The sequence below is a fragment of the Nicotiana attenuata genome, unplaced genomic scaffold (genome assembly GCF_001879085.1).
Source record: "Nicotiana attenuata strain UT unplaced genomic scaffold, NIATTr2, whole genome shotgun sequence".
Classification (NCBI taxonomy): Eukaryota; Viridiplantae; Streptophyta; class Magnoliopsida; order Solanales; family Solanaceae; genus Nicotiana; species Nicotiana attenuata.
Window position 1 is genome coordinate 93,058 of NW_017671015.1, and position 16,983 is coordinate 110,040.

Below are 16,983 nucleotides of genomic sequence, written 5' to 3' on the forward strand. Positions count from 1 at the left end.
TAAATAAGAAATGTTTATACACGTGCACGTGTTTGAAACAACAGCAGGTTCGATAGCCTCTGACTTCCCAGGCAGTGTAAAACAACAACAGACATCAAAGAAAACAGGTGGTCGAACAAGTCCCTCTCTGAGAAATAATAACACTCCACTTGGTACAAATCTGGGAAACGCACTAAAGGAACTTAGTATCTCTAACTCCTTTGCTGCTTTAGTAAATGAACCTGTAGTGGATGGCATTGGGAAGAGAGTGCAGCAGATTGAATTTGAGGCAGCCTCAAAATTCTGTCATTCAAAGACACCAGACAGTTCTGTGATAATGAGATATACATGAAAATTCCCGAGGGATTTAGAATGCCTAACGCACATAATTCAAAGTCCCGGAAAATATTTTCAATCAAATTGCAAAGATCTTTGTATGGTCTAAAGCAATCAGGACGAATGTGGTATAATCGTCTTAGTGAGTATTTATTAAAAGAAGGTTATATAAATGATGTCATTTTTCCATGTATTTTTATAAAGAAAACAACATCGGAATTTGTTGTACTTGCCGTATATGTTGATGACATAAACCTTAATGGAACTCCTATAGAACTCCAAAAGGCAATTGATTATTTAAAGAAGGAATTCGAGATGAAAGATCTCGAAAAGACAAAATTATATCTTGGTTTGCAAATTGAACATTTGGCAAACGGAATTTTGTTCATCAATCCACCTACATAGAAAAGGTATTGAAACGGTTTTACATGGATGGAGCACATCCATTAAGTACTCCGATGGTTGTTCGATCACTTGATGTGAATAAGGATCCATTCTGACCTCAAGAAGAGAATGAAGAGCTACTTGGTCCTGAAGTACCATATCTTAGTACAATTGGTGCACTAATGTATCTTGCTAACACTACAAGGCCTGACATAACTTTTTCAGTTAATGTCTTAGCAAGATATAGCTCTCCTCCCACAAAGGAGACATTAAAATGGAATCAAACACATATTGCGGTATCGATAATATGGGCACGTGATACATATTAAATTTGAAGAAAAACTAGCCACTTCCATACATAGGCATATGAATCCAGTCCATGAGGCCTATAATCTTTGTGCTGGACGCTTGAAAATCCTGTGCTCATCCGCTGATTACACAAATAGCCCTTTTTCGCCAAATACAGTCCAATATTAAGATTTTTTTGAGAAAATATATTGCGGCAAATAGTGAAATTACTTAGTCAAGTTATAATCTTTTCTTTCGCATGATACAATACTCGTTTACTCACATGATTAAGCAATATACGAAATAATTAAGTTAGTGCTCCAGGTCCACAAATAGAATGATTGTAAAAGAATAAGAGTATGTTTAAGTTAATTGATTAAATTAAAAATAGATAATCAGCATCAAATTATGTTTAAATTAATTTTATAATAAGTTATCGCAAATCTCTATAGTCTAATATTTCCCTCTCTCACGATTTTTTTTTTCTTTTGACAAAATTTAAATTTACCCTCAATTATTCTGGGTGAATCATGTATATTTTAGTGCCCATTAAAAAAACTTCAGCTTCTTTGGTTGCATGGAATAGGATGTGTACACCTACATCAAGTGGGGGTTTAGGTTTGATTAACCTGCAATTGTGGAACAAGGCAGCTCTAGCAAAAATATGTTGAGATATAGCAAGTAAGCAAGACAGATTATGGATAAGGTGGATTCATACTTTCTATATCAAAGATAAGAAGTTGGAAGATATGGCAATTCCACAACAGGCAAGCTGGATGGACAGACAGATCTTAAGTGCCAGAATAATTCTACAACAAGTGCAAAATAAGCAGCATGTCAAAAAGAGTATGGTTAGTCAGTTTTACCTCCAGCTACTGGGAAATAGGCCTAGAGTCACTTGAAAGTGTCTGATGTTCCAAAACAAGGCTAGACCAAAAGCTATATTTAGAATGTGGCTACAATTGCATGGGAGACTCTTAACAGCTGATAGGTTGATCAAATGGGGGGTCACTGTGGATTCAAAATGCTCTCTATGTCAGCATTATGATGAAACCAGAGATCATTTGTTTGTAGAATGTTATTTTACCAAGGCAGCCTGGAAGAAGGTCCTACAATGGATGCAAAGGCAGGATGTAGTTCGAGACAATTGGGAGCAACATGAACAATGGATGATACACTGTGCCAAAGGAAGATCCTATGGAGAAAAATATGTAAATACAACAACATCAGCTCAAGGTAAAGGCACAAACGTATACACGGGAAATAGATATCACATCATAATGCATGCCCATCGTCCTCACCTGCACGGAAACACCCTTCGTGACATGACCTCACAATAACATACAAGCATAACAATATAAATGAAATGGCACGGCATCACCCTTCGTGCTTTTACTCTCAAATGATATGGCACGGCATCACCTTCATGTTTTTACTCTCAATAATATGGCAGGGCATCACCCTTCGTGCTTTTACTCTCAATAATATGGCATGACATCACCCTTCGTGCTTTTACTCTCAATAATGTGGCAAGGCATCACCCTTCGTGCTTTACACTCTCCCTCACATGATAATGTATAAACAATGGCACGTCATCACCTTTCGTACTTTTACTCTCAATAATATGGTACGGCATCACCCTTCGTGCTTTACACTCTCCCTCACATGATAATGTATAGACAATGACACGGCATCAACCTTCGTGCTTTACACTCTTCCTTACCAAGCATATATATATAACAATAACAAACAAGACAGGAAGCATAAATGACATCAGAGAGAGTGTTTTAACGGATATTCCAAACAATTCCCAATCACAACCTTCCAAGTCAACCATGATTCAACAACCCTCACGAACCGTATTATTCAAATTCTTCCACAAATCTCACAAATAATCCACAACACAATTATAGAGTCTAGTGTCTCAAGAATATCGACCGTAGCAATGTAGTAATGATTACGCATAGAGATGACCAAACTAGACACATAAATGTATTCTCAGAATTCTATCAAATTCGATCAAGTTATATTAGGCTAAGTCTTGATTACTACCATTTTATACTACATTCTTAATAATGGTAAATCAAGTAATACATGAAGCAAGGGAGTTACGTAATTCTACAAGATACAATTAGAGCACAATCTGCCCCCGAGCATGACTAACCCCGGCACATACATATATGCTCGTCACCTCATATATGTATCACCCCCGCATGTAGCAAACAATGACAAATAGGAGGAAAAATTCCCTCAACAAAGTTAGGCAAAATACTTACCTCGATTCGGCTAACTCAACACTCAACTTAGCCTTTTCCTCTACAAATTCGCCTCCGCTCAACTCAGTCTAGCCAATGACGACTTGAATACACCACACAATGCAAGAGAAAACAATTTCAATTAATAAAGCTATAATTTTTATTCAATTTCTAAAAAGTCAACAAAAGTCAAAACCCGGGTCCAAAGGTGGGTCTTGACTACCCATAGCCCCACGAGTCCAAATATGTATTTTGTTTTCAAATCCGAGTCTTATTCGACTCTTAAATCTCAAATTTTTATTTTTCAAAACTTTGACAAAATTCCCAAAATTTCCATAGATTTCCCATGAATTTGATGTTAAATCTTGTATAAAATCATGAAATATAGTTGGAAATTTATTAAAGATACTTACCCAATGATTTGATATGAAAATCCCCTCTCAAAATTGCCTCACCTCGAAGCTAGGGTTCAAAAATATGAAAAATGAAGCAAAAACTCGCAATTCTCAGCACTTAACAGGTTGCAGATGTCGCATTTGCGACAGGGGGTTCGCAAATGCGAAGACCGCAATTGCGAAAAACTCATCGCAATTGCGAATCTGAAGGATTTCTGCTGAGGTCGCATTTGCGACAAAAACATCGCAAATGCGAAGACCAGCCTTTGCAAATGCGGCTGGTTCATCGCAAACGTGAATAGCTGCCCAGTCGCCCAGGCTTTGCAAATGCGACCAGAACCAGAAATCAAAAACTATGCAAGAACATTCTGAAACTCACCCGAGCCCTCGGGACTCTCCAAATCAAATATGCACACGAGTCTAAAAACACAACACGAACTCGCTCGCGCGCTCAAATCATCAAAATAACTTCTAAAACCACGAATCGGACACCAAAATGCATGAAAATCAAACTAAACTTCAAGGATTTCTAGAATCACAACCGAGCATACGAACCATATCAAATCAACTCCGATTGACCTTAATTTTCGCACACAAGTCACATTTGACATTACGGACTTATTTCAACTTCCGAAATTGAAATCCAACCCCGATATCAAAAGTCCACTCCCGGTCAAACTTCCCAAAAATCAAACTTTCGCCATTTCGAGCCAAATTCAACTACGGACCTCCAAATCACAATCCGAACGTGCCCCTAAGTCCAAAATCACCCAATGAAGCTAACGGAACTGACGAAACTCCATTCTGAGGTCAAATGCTAAAAGTCCAACTTGGTCAACTCTTCCAACTTAGTACTCAACTCTCGAAGTTCATTCTTCCAAGTCGATTCCGGATAACTCGAAAACCAATACCGACGATTTACGCAAGTCATAATACATCCTGCGGAGATACTTGAACCCTCAAATACCGAGCAAAGTGCAGATACTTAAAATGACCAATCGGGTCGTTACATTAGTCGAGCCGTCAAATCACATCAAATAATGCTAAAAACATGAATCACGCCCCAATTCAAGCATTATGAACTTAAGAAATTCCAACTTCTACAAACAATGCCGAAACATATCAAAACATGTCCGATTGTCCTCAAATTTTGCACACAAGTCATATTTGACATTACAGACCTACTCCAACTTCTGGAATCGGAATCGGAATCCGACGCCGATATCAAAAAGTCCACTCCCGGTTAAACTTCCCAAAAAATCCAACTTTTACCATTTCAAGCCTAATTCAACTACGGACCTCCAAATCACAATCCAGACATGCTCCTAAGTCCAAAATCACCCAACGAAGCTAACGAAACCGACAAAACTCCATTTCGAAGTCGTCTTCACACAATTCTAACTACGATCAAATTCCTAGAACTTAAGCTTCCCTTTTAGGGACTAAGTGTCCCAATTCACTCTGTAACAAAAAACAAATCCTCTTGGCAAGTCACATAGCATAAAAAAATATAGAGGAAGCAGTAAATAGGGTATCGGGGCTAATACTCTCAAAACGACCGGGCCAGTCGTTCATTCTCCCCCTCTTAAAACAATTATTCATCCTCGAACGAGCATACAGACATACCTGAAGTGGTGAAAGATGAGGATAACGGCTGCGCATATCATGCTCGGTCTCCCAAGTTGCCTCTTCGACCGGCTGACCGTAGGAGGATGATACTTCTTGTACCTCTCGAGCCTGAGCTGCTCCTCTCCTAAAAATGATGCACTACCCTCGGGCCGAACTGGGGCTACTGGCGAGACTATATTAAACCTGCTTGTAACTGATAAGTACAGACGTCTCTGTACCGATATGCGAGACTATATTAAACCTGCTTGTGACTGATAACACCTATGAACCTAGAACTCTGTTACCAACTTGTCACAACCCAAATCTCCCTCCGTAACATGTCGTGACGGCACCTAGTTACATAGTATAAATAACTAGGTAATATTCATCAGGTACATAGAAACAGATTAATCAAATTTTTGCTAATAGAAGAGAGTCTTAAATTGTATTCATTGTCTTGTAAGTCGTGGTTATCAAATCTCCTAATTGTGTATCACATGTATATCCATGTATACCTGTGTGTGAAATACATGTGTTATACATGTTTGATACATGCGTCGCAGAAAAAAAAAAATTAAACTCAATTTTTACTGAGATTTTTGATACCAAACCACTCCAAATCACCTCCAATCTTGCTCAAGTTATGCATATTGTCTCATCTATATGTTTTCGACGAATTCCAACCATACTCATTGGGGAAAAAAAATCCTTTGTTGCCTATTTTTTTAAAATATTATTTATTATTGATAATGAATTTTAACTCCAAACTAATCTAACTCACCCTCAAACTTCGTCAAATTTTGTATATTGCCTTATCAATGTGTTTTTAATGAATCGCAATACCACCCATTGAAAAAGATCTTTTTTTCCTATATTTTATGAATGCTGTATATTATTGGTAATTTTTTAGGCTATTTTTGGTAGCTTGACTAAAATGACTAGTAGTGTCTTTTACACGTAACTTACAAAAAAATAAGCTATAAATTTAACACCTAAATAAATACTAGTAGTATTTAAATGGTACATAAGATATAAGAAACCTTTGTACCAAACAACTACTATTACTCGTTAAAGTGGCGGTCATTAAAGCGTCATTAAATGGTTATACTAACCTACAACAGAATACCGCAAGTCTTAAAATATTCGACACCTTGTCCACGAGGCCTAAAAATGCTCATCGGCTCACCATTCATTCTACCTACCATTCTACATCCTGCTTTTGTCCTGTGGCCTAGAAATGCTCATCAGCTCACCATTCATCTACCTACCATTCTACTTCCTGCTTTTTTCCTGTGTCTTTACTCTTTTTGGTCCTACTCCTACTTTGGCTTCTCCACGTCTTACTATATATGAAAGTTCCGATTATTTGCATAGCTAACACTACAACACACTCATAATTATACTACAGAATCAATCAATTATGGAGAATGAGAAGTCAAATGATGTTCTTCATGTAGTTATGTTCCCATTTTTTGCTTTTGGTCATATTAGTCCTTTTGTGCAGCTTGCTAACAAGCTCGCCTCTCATGATGTCAAAGTTTCTTTCTTCACCGCATCTGGCAATGCGAGCAGAGTCAAATCTATGTTGAATTCTGCTCCCACTACTCATATAGTCCCTCTCACTATTCCCCAAGTTGAAGGTCTACCTCCTGGTGCAGAAAGTACTGCTGAGTTGACACCAGTAACTGCTGAACTTCTCAAGGTTGGTTTAGACCTTATGCAACCACAAATCAGGACTCTACTCACCCATCTCAAACCCCATTTTGTTCTTTTTGATTTTGCTCAAGAATGGCTCCCAAAAATGGCTGATGAATTAGGGATCAAGACTGTCTTTTACTCTGTTTTTGTTGCACTTTCCACTGCTTTTCTTACTTGTCCTGCTAGAGTTCCTGAACCCAAAAAATATCCAACTCTGGAAGACATGAAAAAACCTCCACCTGGATTTCCTAACACCTCTATCACCTCAGTTAAAACCTTTGAGGCTCGAGATTTTCTATACATTTTCAAGAGCTTCCATGGTGGTCCTACTGTATATGACCGTGTACTCTCAGGACTCAAGGGTTGCTCTGCTATACTAGCCAAGACTTGTTCTCAAATGGAGGGCCCTTATATAGAATATGTGAAAGCACAATTCAATAAACCTGTTTTTCTTGTAGGACCAGTAGTCCCTGATCCACCTTCTGGTAAATTGGAAGAGAGATGGTCTAGTTGGTTAAACAAGTTTGAAGCTGGAACAGTCATTTACTGTTCTTTTGGAAGTGAAACTTTCTTGAAGGATGAACAGATCAAAGAACTGGCTTTAGGTCTGGAGCAAACTGGGCTACCTTTCTTTCTGGTCCTAAATTTTCCTGCCAATGTCGATTTCTCAGTCGAGTTAAACCGAGCTTTACCAGAAGGGTTTCTAGAAAGAGTTAAAGACAAGGGAATTATTCATTCAGGTTGGGTGCAACAACAGCATATATTAGCTCACTCTAGTGTAGGTTGCTATGTGTGTCATGCAGGGTTCAGTTCAGTGATAGAGGCACTAGTGAATGACTGTCAAGTGGTTATGTTGCCCCAGAAAGGTGACCAGTTTCTGAATGCAAAGCTGGTGAGTGGGGATATGAAAGCTGGGGTGGAGGTAAATAGGAGAGATGAAGATGGGTATTTTGGTAAAGAAGACATTAAGGAAGCTGTGGAGATGGTGATGGTGGAGATTGACAAGCAGCCAGGTAAATTAATTAGGGAAAATCAGAAGAAATGGAAGGAGTTTCTGTTGAACAAGGATATACAATGCAAGTTCATTGAGGATTTAGTTCAGGAAATGATGGCCATGGCTAAGGTTTCAAGTACCTAGGATATTTCAGCGTTCGTCTCACCTTTCAGTAGCAAGTGGCTACGGATAGTATAGTTGGCATTATTACAATGAATTGAGCATTTCCCAATGTACCTGTACCTGTACCCGCACCATGTCAAATTTTCACCATTAGGTCACTTGAAATAAAACTACGTAACTTTTTATTAAAGTATTGATTAATAACCTAAAAAAACAATACTGTACTAAATAACTTCCTAATAACAGATTATATCACATTAATAATATTGTCACATATAACTAAAATTCTTTAAATTTTAACCCAAAATGCAAATAAAAACGGGAAGAAGAGGAATCTGGCATGCATAAAATTTTCCATGCAGAAATTAAGGTTCCACGATTCAGTCAATGTTATCAGCAATCAGAAATTGGCTGTGAAATGCTATTAGCTTGTCAGATAAGGTGACGTATCATTTCTTTTCAGTTTGTTGCACAAATAAGCATATATATGCTCAAATCAAGACTGGTCTTTACTAGTTATATTAAAATAAAGAATAGTGATAGAGTTTCTTTCTCCTCGTCTTTGATGCTTCATACACAGCTGAAAACACATTTCAGCTTAATTCCCATATATTACACCAACTAAGCCACACAAGGGGCATGAATCATCTACGTTTTAGAAGAAAAAACTTCTAAGAATTAAAATAGGGATTGTGATGATCCGTAAAAGACAATTATAATTTTTTATGTGGGCAATAACATTTACAAACTACAACTGTACTCACCTAAACAGCTGAATCAGTTGCTCAAACACAATGTCTCTGCTGGAAGGAGGAAGACATGGCTAGAAAGGGGTGGTCCAAGAAGTTAGACTGCAGAGATGCCAAGGGGAATCCCCTCGATTGTGGTAATCCCGCAGTTGTGTGTAGAATTGAGCTGTCAAAAGATAAAAAGAATTTATTGTGTGCATCTACTGTTTACACAAGTACAGTATATGTTCCGCATTTTTCATATCATGTGTATGATTATTACCATTATCGTATTATCTTAACCTTCGATTTTATTACTACATGTTGTTTTCCTTGTTTCGGTTTCTCATTGCCCTGTTATTTTGTTGTTGCTATTATTCTTGTCTTCATCGTTTTCAACCTGCCTTCTTCACTATTGTTTCTCTTTTTCAACCTGCCGAGTATTGCTTTTCTTGAGCCAAAGATCTACTGGAGACAACTTTTCTACCTCCACAAGGTAGGGGTAAGGTCTGCGTACACATTACCCTCATCAGACCTCACACTGTGGGAATATACTGGGATATTGATGTTGGAAACCTTAGTAGTGTAGAAATTCGTAAAGAGAAGGAAGATGTATTCCTTTGCCGTACTCCATATATAGAACACTATTAAACAACCGACCGAAGTTTAATTAGAAGAATAGTAACTGACCTGAATGATGACGACTCCATTGGCACAGAGGTTTGATGGTGATCAGGAGGAAGCAATGACCCAAAAACTGTTAAAAAAGAAATTAAAAATAAAAGGGCATCAGCAATGATAACATTGAATATTAAGGTCTAAATGCTTAAAGAACAGAACCCAAAGATGTCCTGATGGGGTTATTATATGCAGCGAGGACAAGTCCCATAAATTTCTACAATGGTCAACACAATAAGGTATTAAAGATATCAAGAGATGTACACAACCTACCTGATTGCTGTAGGTGACCCTGAAAATCAGAACAAAACAACATATCCTGCCATTTGTCGCCAGAAAATTATTCAGGCCAATGTAACTGCTATGTGATCAGGAGCATCGTAAAAGAAAACCCTAAAAACAGTGAGTAAAGCTACTGAGAAAAGAAAACACAATACAACTTACCGTTCCTGTGCCTCGACTTCTACTTGTCATTTCCACCGGAAATAAATCTATATAACATGATCAAGGTAAAATAGTTTTAGAAAGGCGCAACTAGAAAGAGAAAATAGAAAAGTAAAAAATTTGAAATTTAAATTCAAGACAGAAACTAAATGGGAACAATCACTTCTACTTGAAACAAAAATAATCTCTGTCACTTGAAATAGAAGTTAATTCTAATGACAATGATAGTTTATTTCTTTAAGGATTTTTTTTTATTTGTGTAACTCTTTTTACTGGGAAATTTTTTTCATTTATTTTTCTTTTAAGGGAGTATGGTGGTGTAGGCATCACTTATAAGAGACAAACAGGGAAGAATGCACCAGTTATGATAAGATCCAGGATTAACATCAACCAAACTGCAATTTTTGTTAGCAAAGTTGACTCTTAGGCAGACATGTAAATGCAGTTTTTGCAACAGATTGAGTCACAGGCAGATGTGCATCGCAGCAAAGACATGAGACTGTTGCGAATTTATATTTCACGTCTGCAAAAGGTATCATGAAAAAGAAAATGGAAAGCATATTGCCCTGCAAGTAACAGGAATAATGAAAAATATAAAATACATACCCAAGCTAGGAGGACTTGGGTTAATTGCCAAAGTTAAACCAAGAAAATGATCATCTTTTTGTCTCCCAAAGTCCCAGAGGTTCAACTCAAGATTTGGCTTAGGTCCTGCAGAAACAGAGGTTAGCTTCACAGACTTGTTAAAGATAACACTAAGGCTAAAACTGTTTTGTGAGTTCTTACCACCATTGCTTAACTTAAGCTGCAGCGGATCCTCTAGTGGCTCAAGTATCCACTTACCAACCTAATTTATTAGCAAGCAGTAACTTATTCAACCATTACGGAAAGATGCCAATCATGCCGCTAGCAAATTCTAATTAGAGTAAGCAAATGACAAATAAGAGAAATATCTTACATGGAAAAAAGGGTGCTGCAAGCATTGTTCAGCAGTTGGCCTCCTTAAAGGGTCCCATGAACAGAGTTGCTATGATATGAAGGCATAAATTGTTAAGTATTTTCTAATTCATGGGAAAAATGGCAATATGGTAGAGATTACAAAGAACAACCTTGACCAAATCAATAGCTTCCAAACTTGCATTTGGAATGACATCAGACAGATTGACTGGTGAAACCTGCCAAAAAGAAAGGATAATAACAGAAGGAAAGAACTAATGTGTTAGTGCACACATCAGCATGCGAATGCACATATCAGTAAGAGAGATCACATGAAAATGGAAGGAAACTTGCAATAGGTTCAAGTTAGACTTACATTTAAATTACTTATATCAACCAATCGTGAAGCACTTCTCACTTCTGGGAAGATAGTCCAATCTGGTGGTCCAAGAATGCAGCATATCTTATACAATTGATCAGTTTCACTGACCATAGGAAAAGAAGATTAGAAAGCTCAAAATTTACAGTTCTCCAAATAATTTGACTTAATATTCAAATAAATCAAGCTTCAATTTACTAGCAGAAAAGAATCTTGCAACATCAGAATAATGCTGGGTAATTGACTATGAGAGTACTTCAAGATATATCAGTATCTCTTTAAATTTTCACGAAAGCAACAAGCATTCTAACTATATGAGGTAAAAAGAAGTCTAAGCTCCAAAAGAAGGAATATAGCACATCATTTTCACGTAACTAATTATGGGCCATGAGATTACCTTTCACCAGGGAAAATTGGGCACAAAGTGAAAAGTTCAGCAAGTATTGCACCAACTGCCCACATATCTGTGTTGGTTGTTTACATATGTTACACAATACCAATAACAAAGAATAACGGTATATAAGCAAGAAAACATCAAGGAACTATTCAAAGAAGCAACCAATAACAACAATTGACTGGTTATTTCTGCCAATTGTAGAGCTTATAAAAATGAGGCAAGGAACAGATTGCAGAACAAAGGGTATATACCAAAAGTAATTGCAAAACTAAATCAAGTTCAAACTCTCGAATACCAACTCAACTATCTACAAACTAGACCTTAATCATTAGTTTTGGGTGCCTGTGCAATTTTTTAGTTATACTCTTATTCTATGTGCCAATCAAACTAAGATTACAAAAAATGGGATGAAGGCAATAAGGTTGTACTAGGACAAGGTTTTAAGCGGAAAATTTGTTCCTTCCAGCTTTTATTATCCTAAGAAGCTATCACTTTCAATCATAACATTAATGTACTCGAGTCAGGCATTTTGAAATTAGTTCAAGGAAATTATTGGAATTGTCTTATTTATCTTCATATAACCTTCCAACTGATTAAAGCTTATTTAACCTTATTAAGAGCCGTGACAGCTAACAAAATACTATTCCAATCAAACTCACCGGTAGCCTTTATCTTGTTCCAGTATAAAACTTCACAAACGAATTTATGCCCAGTCATGTACTGAGAATTAATCTCAATAAGGCCAAATATAAAGCTACTGACAATAATATTCAAGATTGTAAACATTTTGCTGTTGATAAATAATACTCAAGATCAAGAACGTAAGCAGAGCACAATGGTCCAAGGCAATATCTGAAATAATCAAATTTTAGCTTCTAAACATACAGCATCTGGCTGGTGTCAAATAAAAACCCAGTGCATTACTCAAGAAGCCTCTGGAATAGAACAGTGAGTGGACAGTGCATACCAATGGCAGGTGTGTATGAAGAAGATTGCAACAAGATCTCTGGTGCTCGATACCTTTTAAACATATAAACACTCATCCCATCAGAAGCAAAATATTTAGTAGCACATGGAGAGGAATAATGCACTGAGAGTAGAGGAGATAACTCACCAACGAGTTGAAACATAATCAGTGAAAGGTGGCATTGATGACAGTTCTCTAGCCAATCCCAAGTCAGCAATTTTAATTATGTCATTTGTCACCAATAAATTCTCTGAGACAGAACAAAGTTTACTAATTAAGGTTCACACTGCCGCAAAGAAAAATATCCGTAAGCTGCATGAAATACAGATAATCATTTGATAGCTCAATAGTCAATACCAGGTTTCAAGTCCCGATGGAAATAACCATTTTTATGCATGTGAGCGAGTCCTTGCAGCACCTGCAACATAAATCCCCGGATCTCCTCCTCTGAGAAGGGTCTTTGTCGCTCTTTCATTGATTGGTAAAGATTACATTCCTAGATACAGGTCAAAGGGAGATACTAAAGAGGTTCACATCGACATAATATTTCAAGATTCTGAAGCTAAAAGCCACTTAATTTCTATAGTGACATAAATGCAGCCTATGTTAATTGAAATTGTTGCATTCACAAGTATTTAGAGATTTTACTGCAAAGACAAAGAGGAAAAAAAGCTAATAAAATAGAAATTATAGCTAAAAGTCTCAAATGCTACCATGTATTCAAATATGAAGAAAAGCTCATTGTTTTCCATCACAATCTCCTTCAGCTTGATTATGTTAGGATGATTCAATTTCCGAAGGGACTGCAGAGAGAAACACTAGAAAGTCAGTGAGACCAAGTTAATACACGTAAGCAACTCTAACAGTATTAAGCCTTGTTAGTCGACAGTCTTTTGTCAATGTTTCTAGTCAATTAAGTGTTGAGAACAAAGCCACCCACCTTTACTTCACGTAGATTAATGCATTCTTCCCAAAAATAGAACTTCCTCTTCATTTTCTTGACCGCAACCTGCAAAACATTAGTTAATCTAGCTAAGCTACATTCTTGGATAAGAAATAGCATCCTATGGAATTCCAAGCATACAGATATCCATATTGGGAAATAGTATACCTGTACACAACTAGACATAACTCCATCAGAAGTAGGGGAAGCAGAGACAAAATTAGTGGTAAGAAAACACTTGCTCATTCCAAAAGGTGAAGACAATAGAGCAACATCTCATCATCGTAGACAAGAAACCTAAGTTGCTCGGACTCGGGTGCAGGTGTCTGATATGGGTGCGGATCTAGAGGTTAGATTCTTCATCATCTAAAGTTTAAAATTCGGGAATACGAATCCAAGTATGAATATGGGTGTGGCGTTTCGGTTAATTCAAATATCTAAAATAGAGTTATAAAAATGTCTAAATTATGAGACACTAGGTGGAAAACTTACAAGGTATTCCGAGAAGGAGAAAATATTAATCAAGAGGAGAAACCGAGACGGAAATAAGAGGAAAAGGACTGACATAGAAATTTCTATATATAAGGTATTCCATTTTCTTCAATGTCACCCTAATTATGAGTCTTGCTAATTGTTACATGAAGGTAACATTTTTTTATCAGGTGGTTTGAACCTAACATGCCCATCAACTCCCAAAATGTACTACCCAAAGCTAGGCAATCTAGGAATTTCCATGTGTAATTACTGGTGCATATGAGATGCACCCATGTAAATGTATTATGAAGGAAACCAAGGACAAGTAGCAAAGTTAGTTCTACCATTACTTCTCAAGTCTTTGATATGTTAGGCGCTAGCGCTTAAACTAACGGGTTTTCATTAATTCAAGCACACAACTCCCAAACATGCACACACAGAATAACTATTACTACTACACTCAATCCAAAACTAGTTGAAGGCGCACAAACAACAACTTCTCTCAAAGATCAAGCTTCACAGTTAGGCCTAAATTTTGCAGAACAAGATCCTGGAACATGCTCTTATATCAACTACTCCCTCCATCACAAGAAAGAATGGCGGGATTCAAAGTAGGGGATCAACGCATCTACATATAAATGTCTAATCTAAATATTGATTCTTAATTTTTTTATTTGACAAGTACATATTAAGGAACAAATATTTAAAAATGTTTGAAACATCCTATTCAGACCATTTCTGAAAGAATAGTAGTGCTTTCCTCTTTGAACAGAGGAAATTAAAAAAAATGATTCGGATACATGGATAAATGAAACAGTAAATTTTAGTAAAGTAAATAATCACTTACAATCTCATATGTTTCCATATTCAGAGCCTTATATACATTTCCGCAGGTTCCATCTCCAAGCTCCTTCAATATTCTATATCTGGGATAATAAAGTCGCACATAAGAAATGGATAAATCACAAGGTTGAAACAACATTTAAGTATCTAATCGCCATCCAAACAAAGACCTTACTTTTCCATCTTTAGATTTACAAATGAGTGACAGACCAACTCTTGCTCAATGGACTTCTCACCTCTTGATAGAGGTTTCTACACTGTAAAAACAGTGCTCTTCTTGTTGTTGTTGACATAAATCAGGCTTTATATGTGGCATATGATACAGTATATTGTAAAAAATCCACTTCTCATTGAAAGAGTAATTGAAAATGAACTGAAAACTTATCAACATGCTTAAATGCAGCCTTCACAAGCTGCAAGCAGTGGTTATCATCTAAAAACAGCCACTATTTTCTGTCAATTCCTAGCATATCTGTCAAAAAATTCAGGAAAAAAAAAATCAATAGAACATAAAAAATCATGCTACCTTCAATCGTTTAAATAGATAAAAACTGCGGGATTAAACACGTAAAAGAGAAGCAAAAAGAACTTTTCTTAGTTGTCCGTTACACACACGGTGAGCCAGAAGATGACAGAAATGATAAAAGAAACAAGAGAGGTGATATGGTTAGGCTGCTCTTTTATACACCAAATGCTCTCTCCCCTTGATATGATCTTTTTATCAATAAAACTCGTGAACGTAATAATAAGCATTTAGGTATTCACTATTCCGTCAATGTTATTATGATTCTTTAGTAACATTTGTGCGCTATAAATAGAAAATCACCATTTCATGATCAAATTTGATTTTTGTTTGTTATCACTAAGAAAAAAGATAAAATGGAGAATCAATCAAATCAAATCATCATAAGGTCCAATTATAGGGCGTGTGTTACTACATATTCAAAAATACACATAAATGCATTGGTTCAAATTCAAACCGCTAGGGAACAAGTTAGGAAAATTGTATAGCTGTTGTCTGAAGATAAATCAAACAGCACATTTTAACTTAAGAAAAAAGCAAATAAAGCATCTTCGAGTCCAAGATTAGTATAATCGGCACTCTACTAATTCAAATCAGCAACAAGAAAAAAAGAGACGAAAAATGAGCTCGAAGAGATAAATACAAAATGCAATAGAATTCGCTCAAAATTTGCTAACTGTAACCACAAAAGAAGATTCTCGAGCCACAGAGAAAAGCCTATGATATATCATATACTCATGAAAGGAAGTGCAAATATAGAGAAATTTGGAAGAGATGAAACTCACCGGTTAGTGCAGGGGAAACGGCATCAACCTGGGAAGATGTAGAGAGAGAAAGTATAGGGAGAATTATAGAATATTCGAACGAATAATGTACCAGTGTTGTCGTTGAAAACAAAGAGGAAATATGAAGAAAGAGAGTAGAGAACAAGGAATTGGTTAACAGAGAGAGAGAGAGAGAGAGAGAGAGAGAGAGAGAGAGATGGTTTTGCTGGTATTTGGCATGTAACAGCAAAATTCGCTGAAGAAGCAAATAGTAGAGACAGAAACCAAAAAAAGATTGTAGGATTTTTTAAAGAGGAAATACTATTAATGTAGTGTGTACCTTTTTTTTTTTGCTCTGTCGAAATAGTTTTTACTGATATATTTTAAATTAATGAAAAATCGGCAAAAGATGTTGGGTGGATGTGGGAAAAAGATCCGTGGGTCCCACACGCGTAAGTTTACCCCATTGCCCCTTCTCCAGCTCATTTTTCTAGCTTATCCATATCTGTTTCTCTCTTATGACTAATTCGCCATGCTATCGTTTATCCAATTGCTCTTTTTACCCCTGGGAGCCTAGGATGTATTTGATACTCCCTCCTTTACAATTTATATGACATTAGTTGAATCCTCAAAAAATTTTAAGAAAAAATATACAAATTAAATTTATAATCTGGAACATAATATAGTATTTATGTGGCTATATAATATTAAAAACTTGTGACATTAAATTAAACATGGTATATCATTTGTGTAATTAAAATAATATTGAGAGTTAAATAATTATTGTTTAGCTTAGTGCTTAGCTGATTGTATCGCAGTTAGTAAGTAGTTAGGTTAACAATTAGTT

General features: G+C 36.5%; 2 protein-coding genes across 3 annotated transcripts; one reads left to right on the plus strand and one right to left on the minus strand.

Annotated features, from left to right (window-relative positions):
* Positions 1 to 6,343: 6,343 nt before the first annotated feature.
* On the plus strand, positions 6,344 to 8,250 carry LOC109205250 (anthocyanidin 3-O-glucosyltransferase). The gene has a single exon (XM_019367933.1). The coding sequence runs from the start codon at positions 6,666 to 6,668 to the stop codon at positions 8,079 to 8,081; it is 1,416 nt and encodes a 471-aa protein (XP_019223478.1). The 5' UTR covers positions 6,344 to 6,665; the 3' UTR covers positions 8,082 to 8,250.
* LOC109205249 (serine/threonine-protein kinase MHK-like) lies at positions 8,094 to 16,424 on the minus strand. 2 transcript variants are annotated; one of them, XM_019367931.1, is made up of 19 exons: positions 16,158 to 16,424; positions 15,086 to 15,321; positions 14,854 to 14,932; positions 13,530 to 13,598; positions 13,303 to 13,392; positions 12,947 to 13,085; positions 12,737 to 12,839; positions 12,590 to 12,642; positions 11,623 to 11,689; positions 11,223 to 11,331; positions 11,020 to 11,085; positions 10,869 to 10,937; positions 10,697 to 10,757; positions 10,517 to 10,621; positions 9,911 to 9,957; positions 9,740 to 9,785; positions 9,479 to 9,545; positions 8,825 to 8,975; positions 8,094 to 8,180 (listed from the first exon to the last, which is right to left on the minus strand). In XM_019367931.1, exons 2-18 carry the CDS (start codon positions 15,238 to 15,240, stop codon positions 8,846 to 8,848), a joined length of 1,455 nt encoding a protein of 484 aa, XP_019223476.1. In that variant the 5' UTR covers positions 15,241 to 15,321; positions 16,158 to 16,424; the 3' UTR covers positions 8,094 to 8,180; positions 8,825 to 8,845. The 2 variants fall into 2 exon arrangements, with proteins under 2 accessions (XP_019223476.1, XP_019223477.1); XM_019367932.1 differs by having other exon boundaries at positions 15,025 to 15,321.
* Positions 16,425 to 16,983: the final 559 nt, after the last annotated feature.

Coding starts and splice junctions, on each gene's coding strand:
- LOC109205250 (XM_019367933.1), top strand. CDS start 6,666: ATGGAGAATGAGAAGTCAAATGATGTTCTTCATGTAGTTATGTTCCCA.
- LOC109205249 (XM_019367931.1), bottom strand. CDS start 15,240: ATGTTGATAAGTTTTCAGTTCATTTTCAATTACTCTTTCAATGAGAAG. Junction 12,643..12,736: donor GATTATGTTTCAACTCGTTG/GTGAGTTATCTC, acceptor TATGTTTAAAAG/GTATCGAGCACCAGAGATCT. Junction 10,622..10,696: donor GCTTAAGTTAAGCAATGGTG/GTAAGAACTCAC, acceptor CTGTTTCTGCAG/GACCTAAGCCAAATCTTGAG.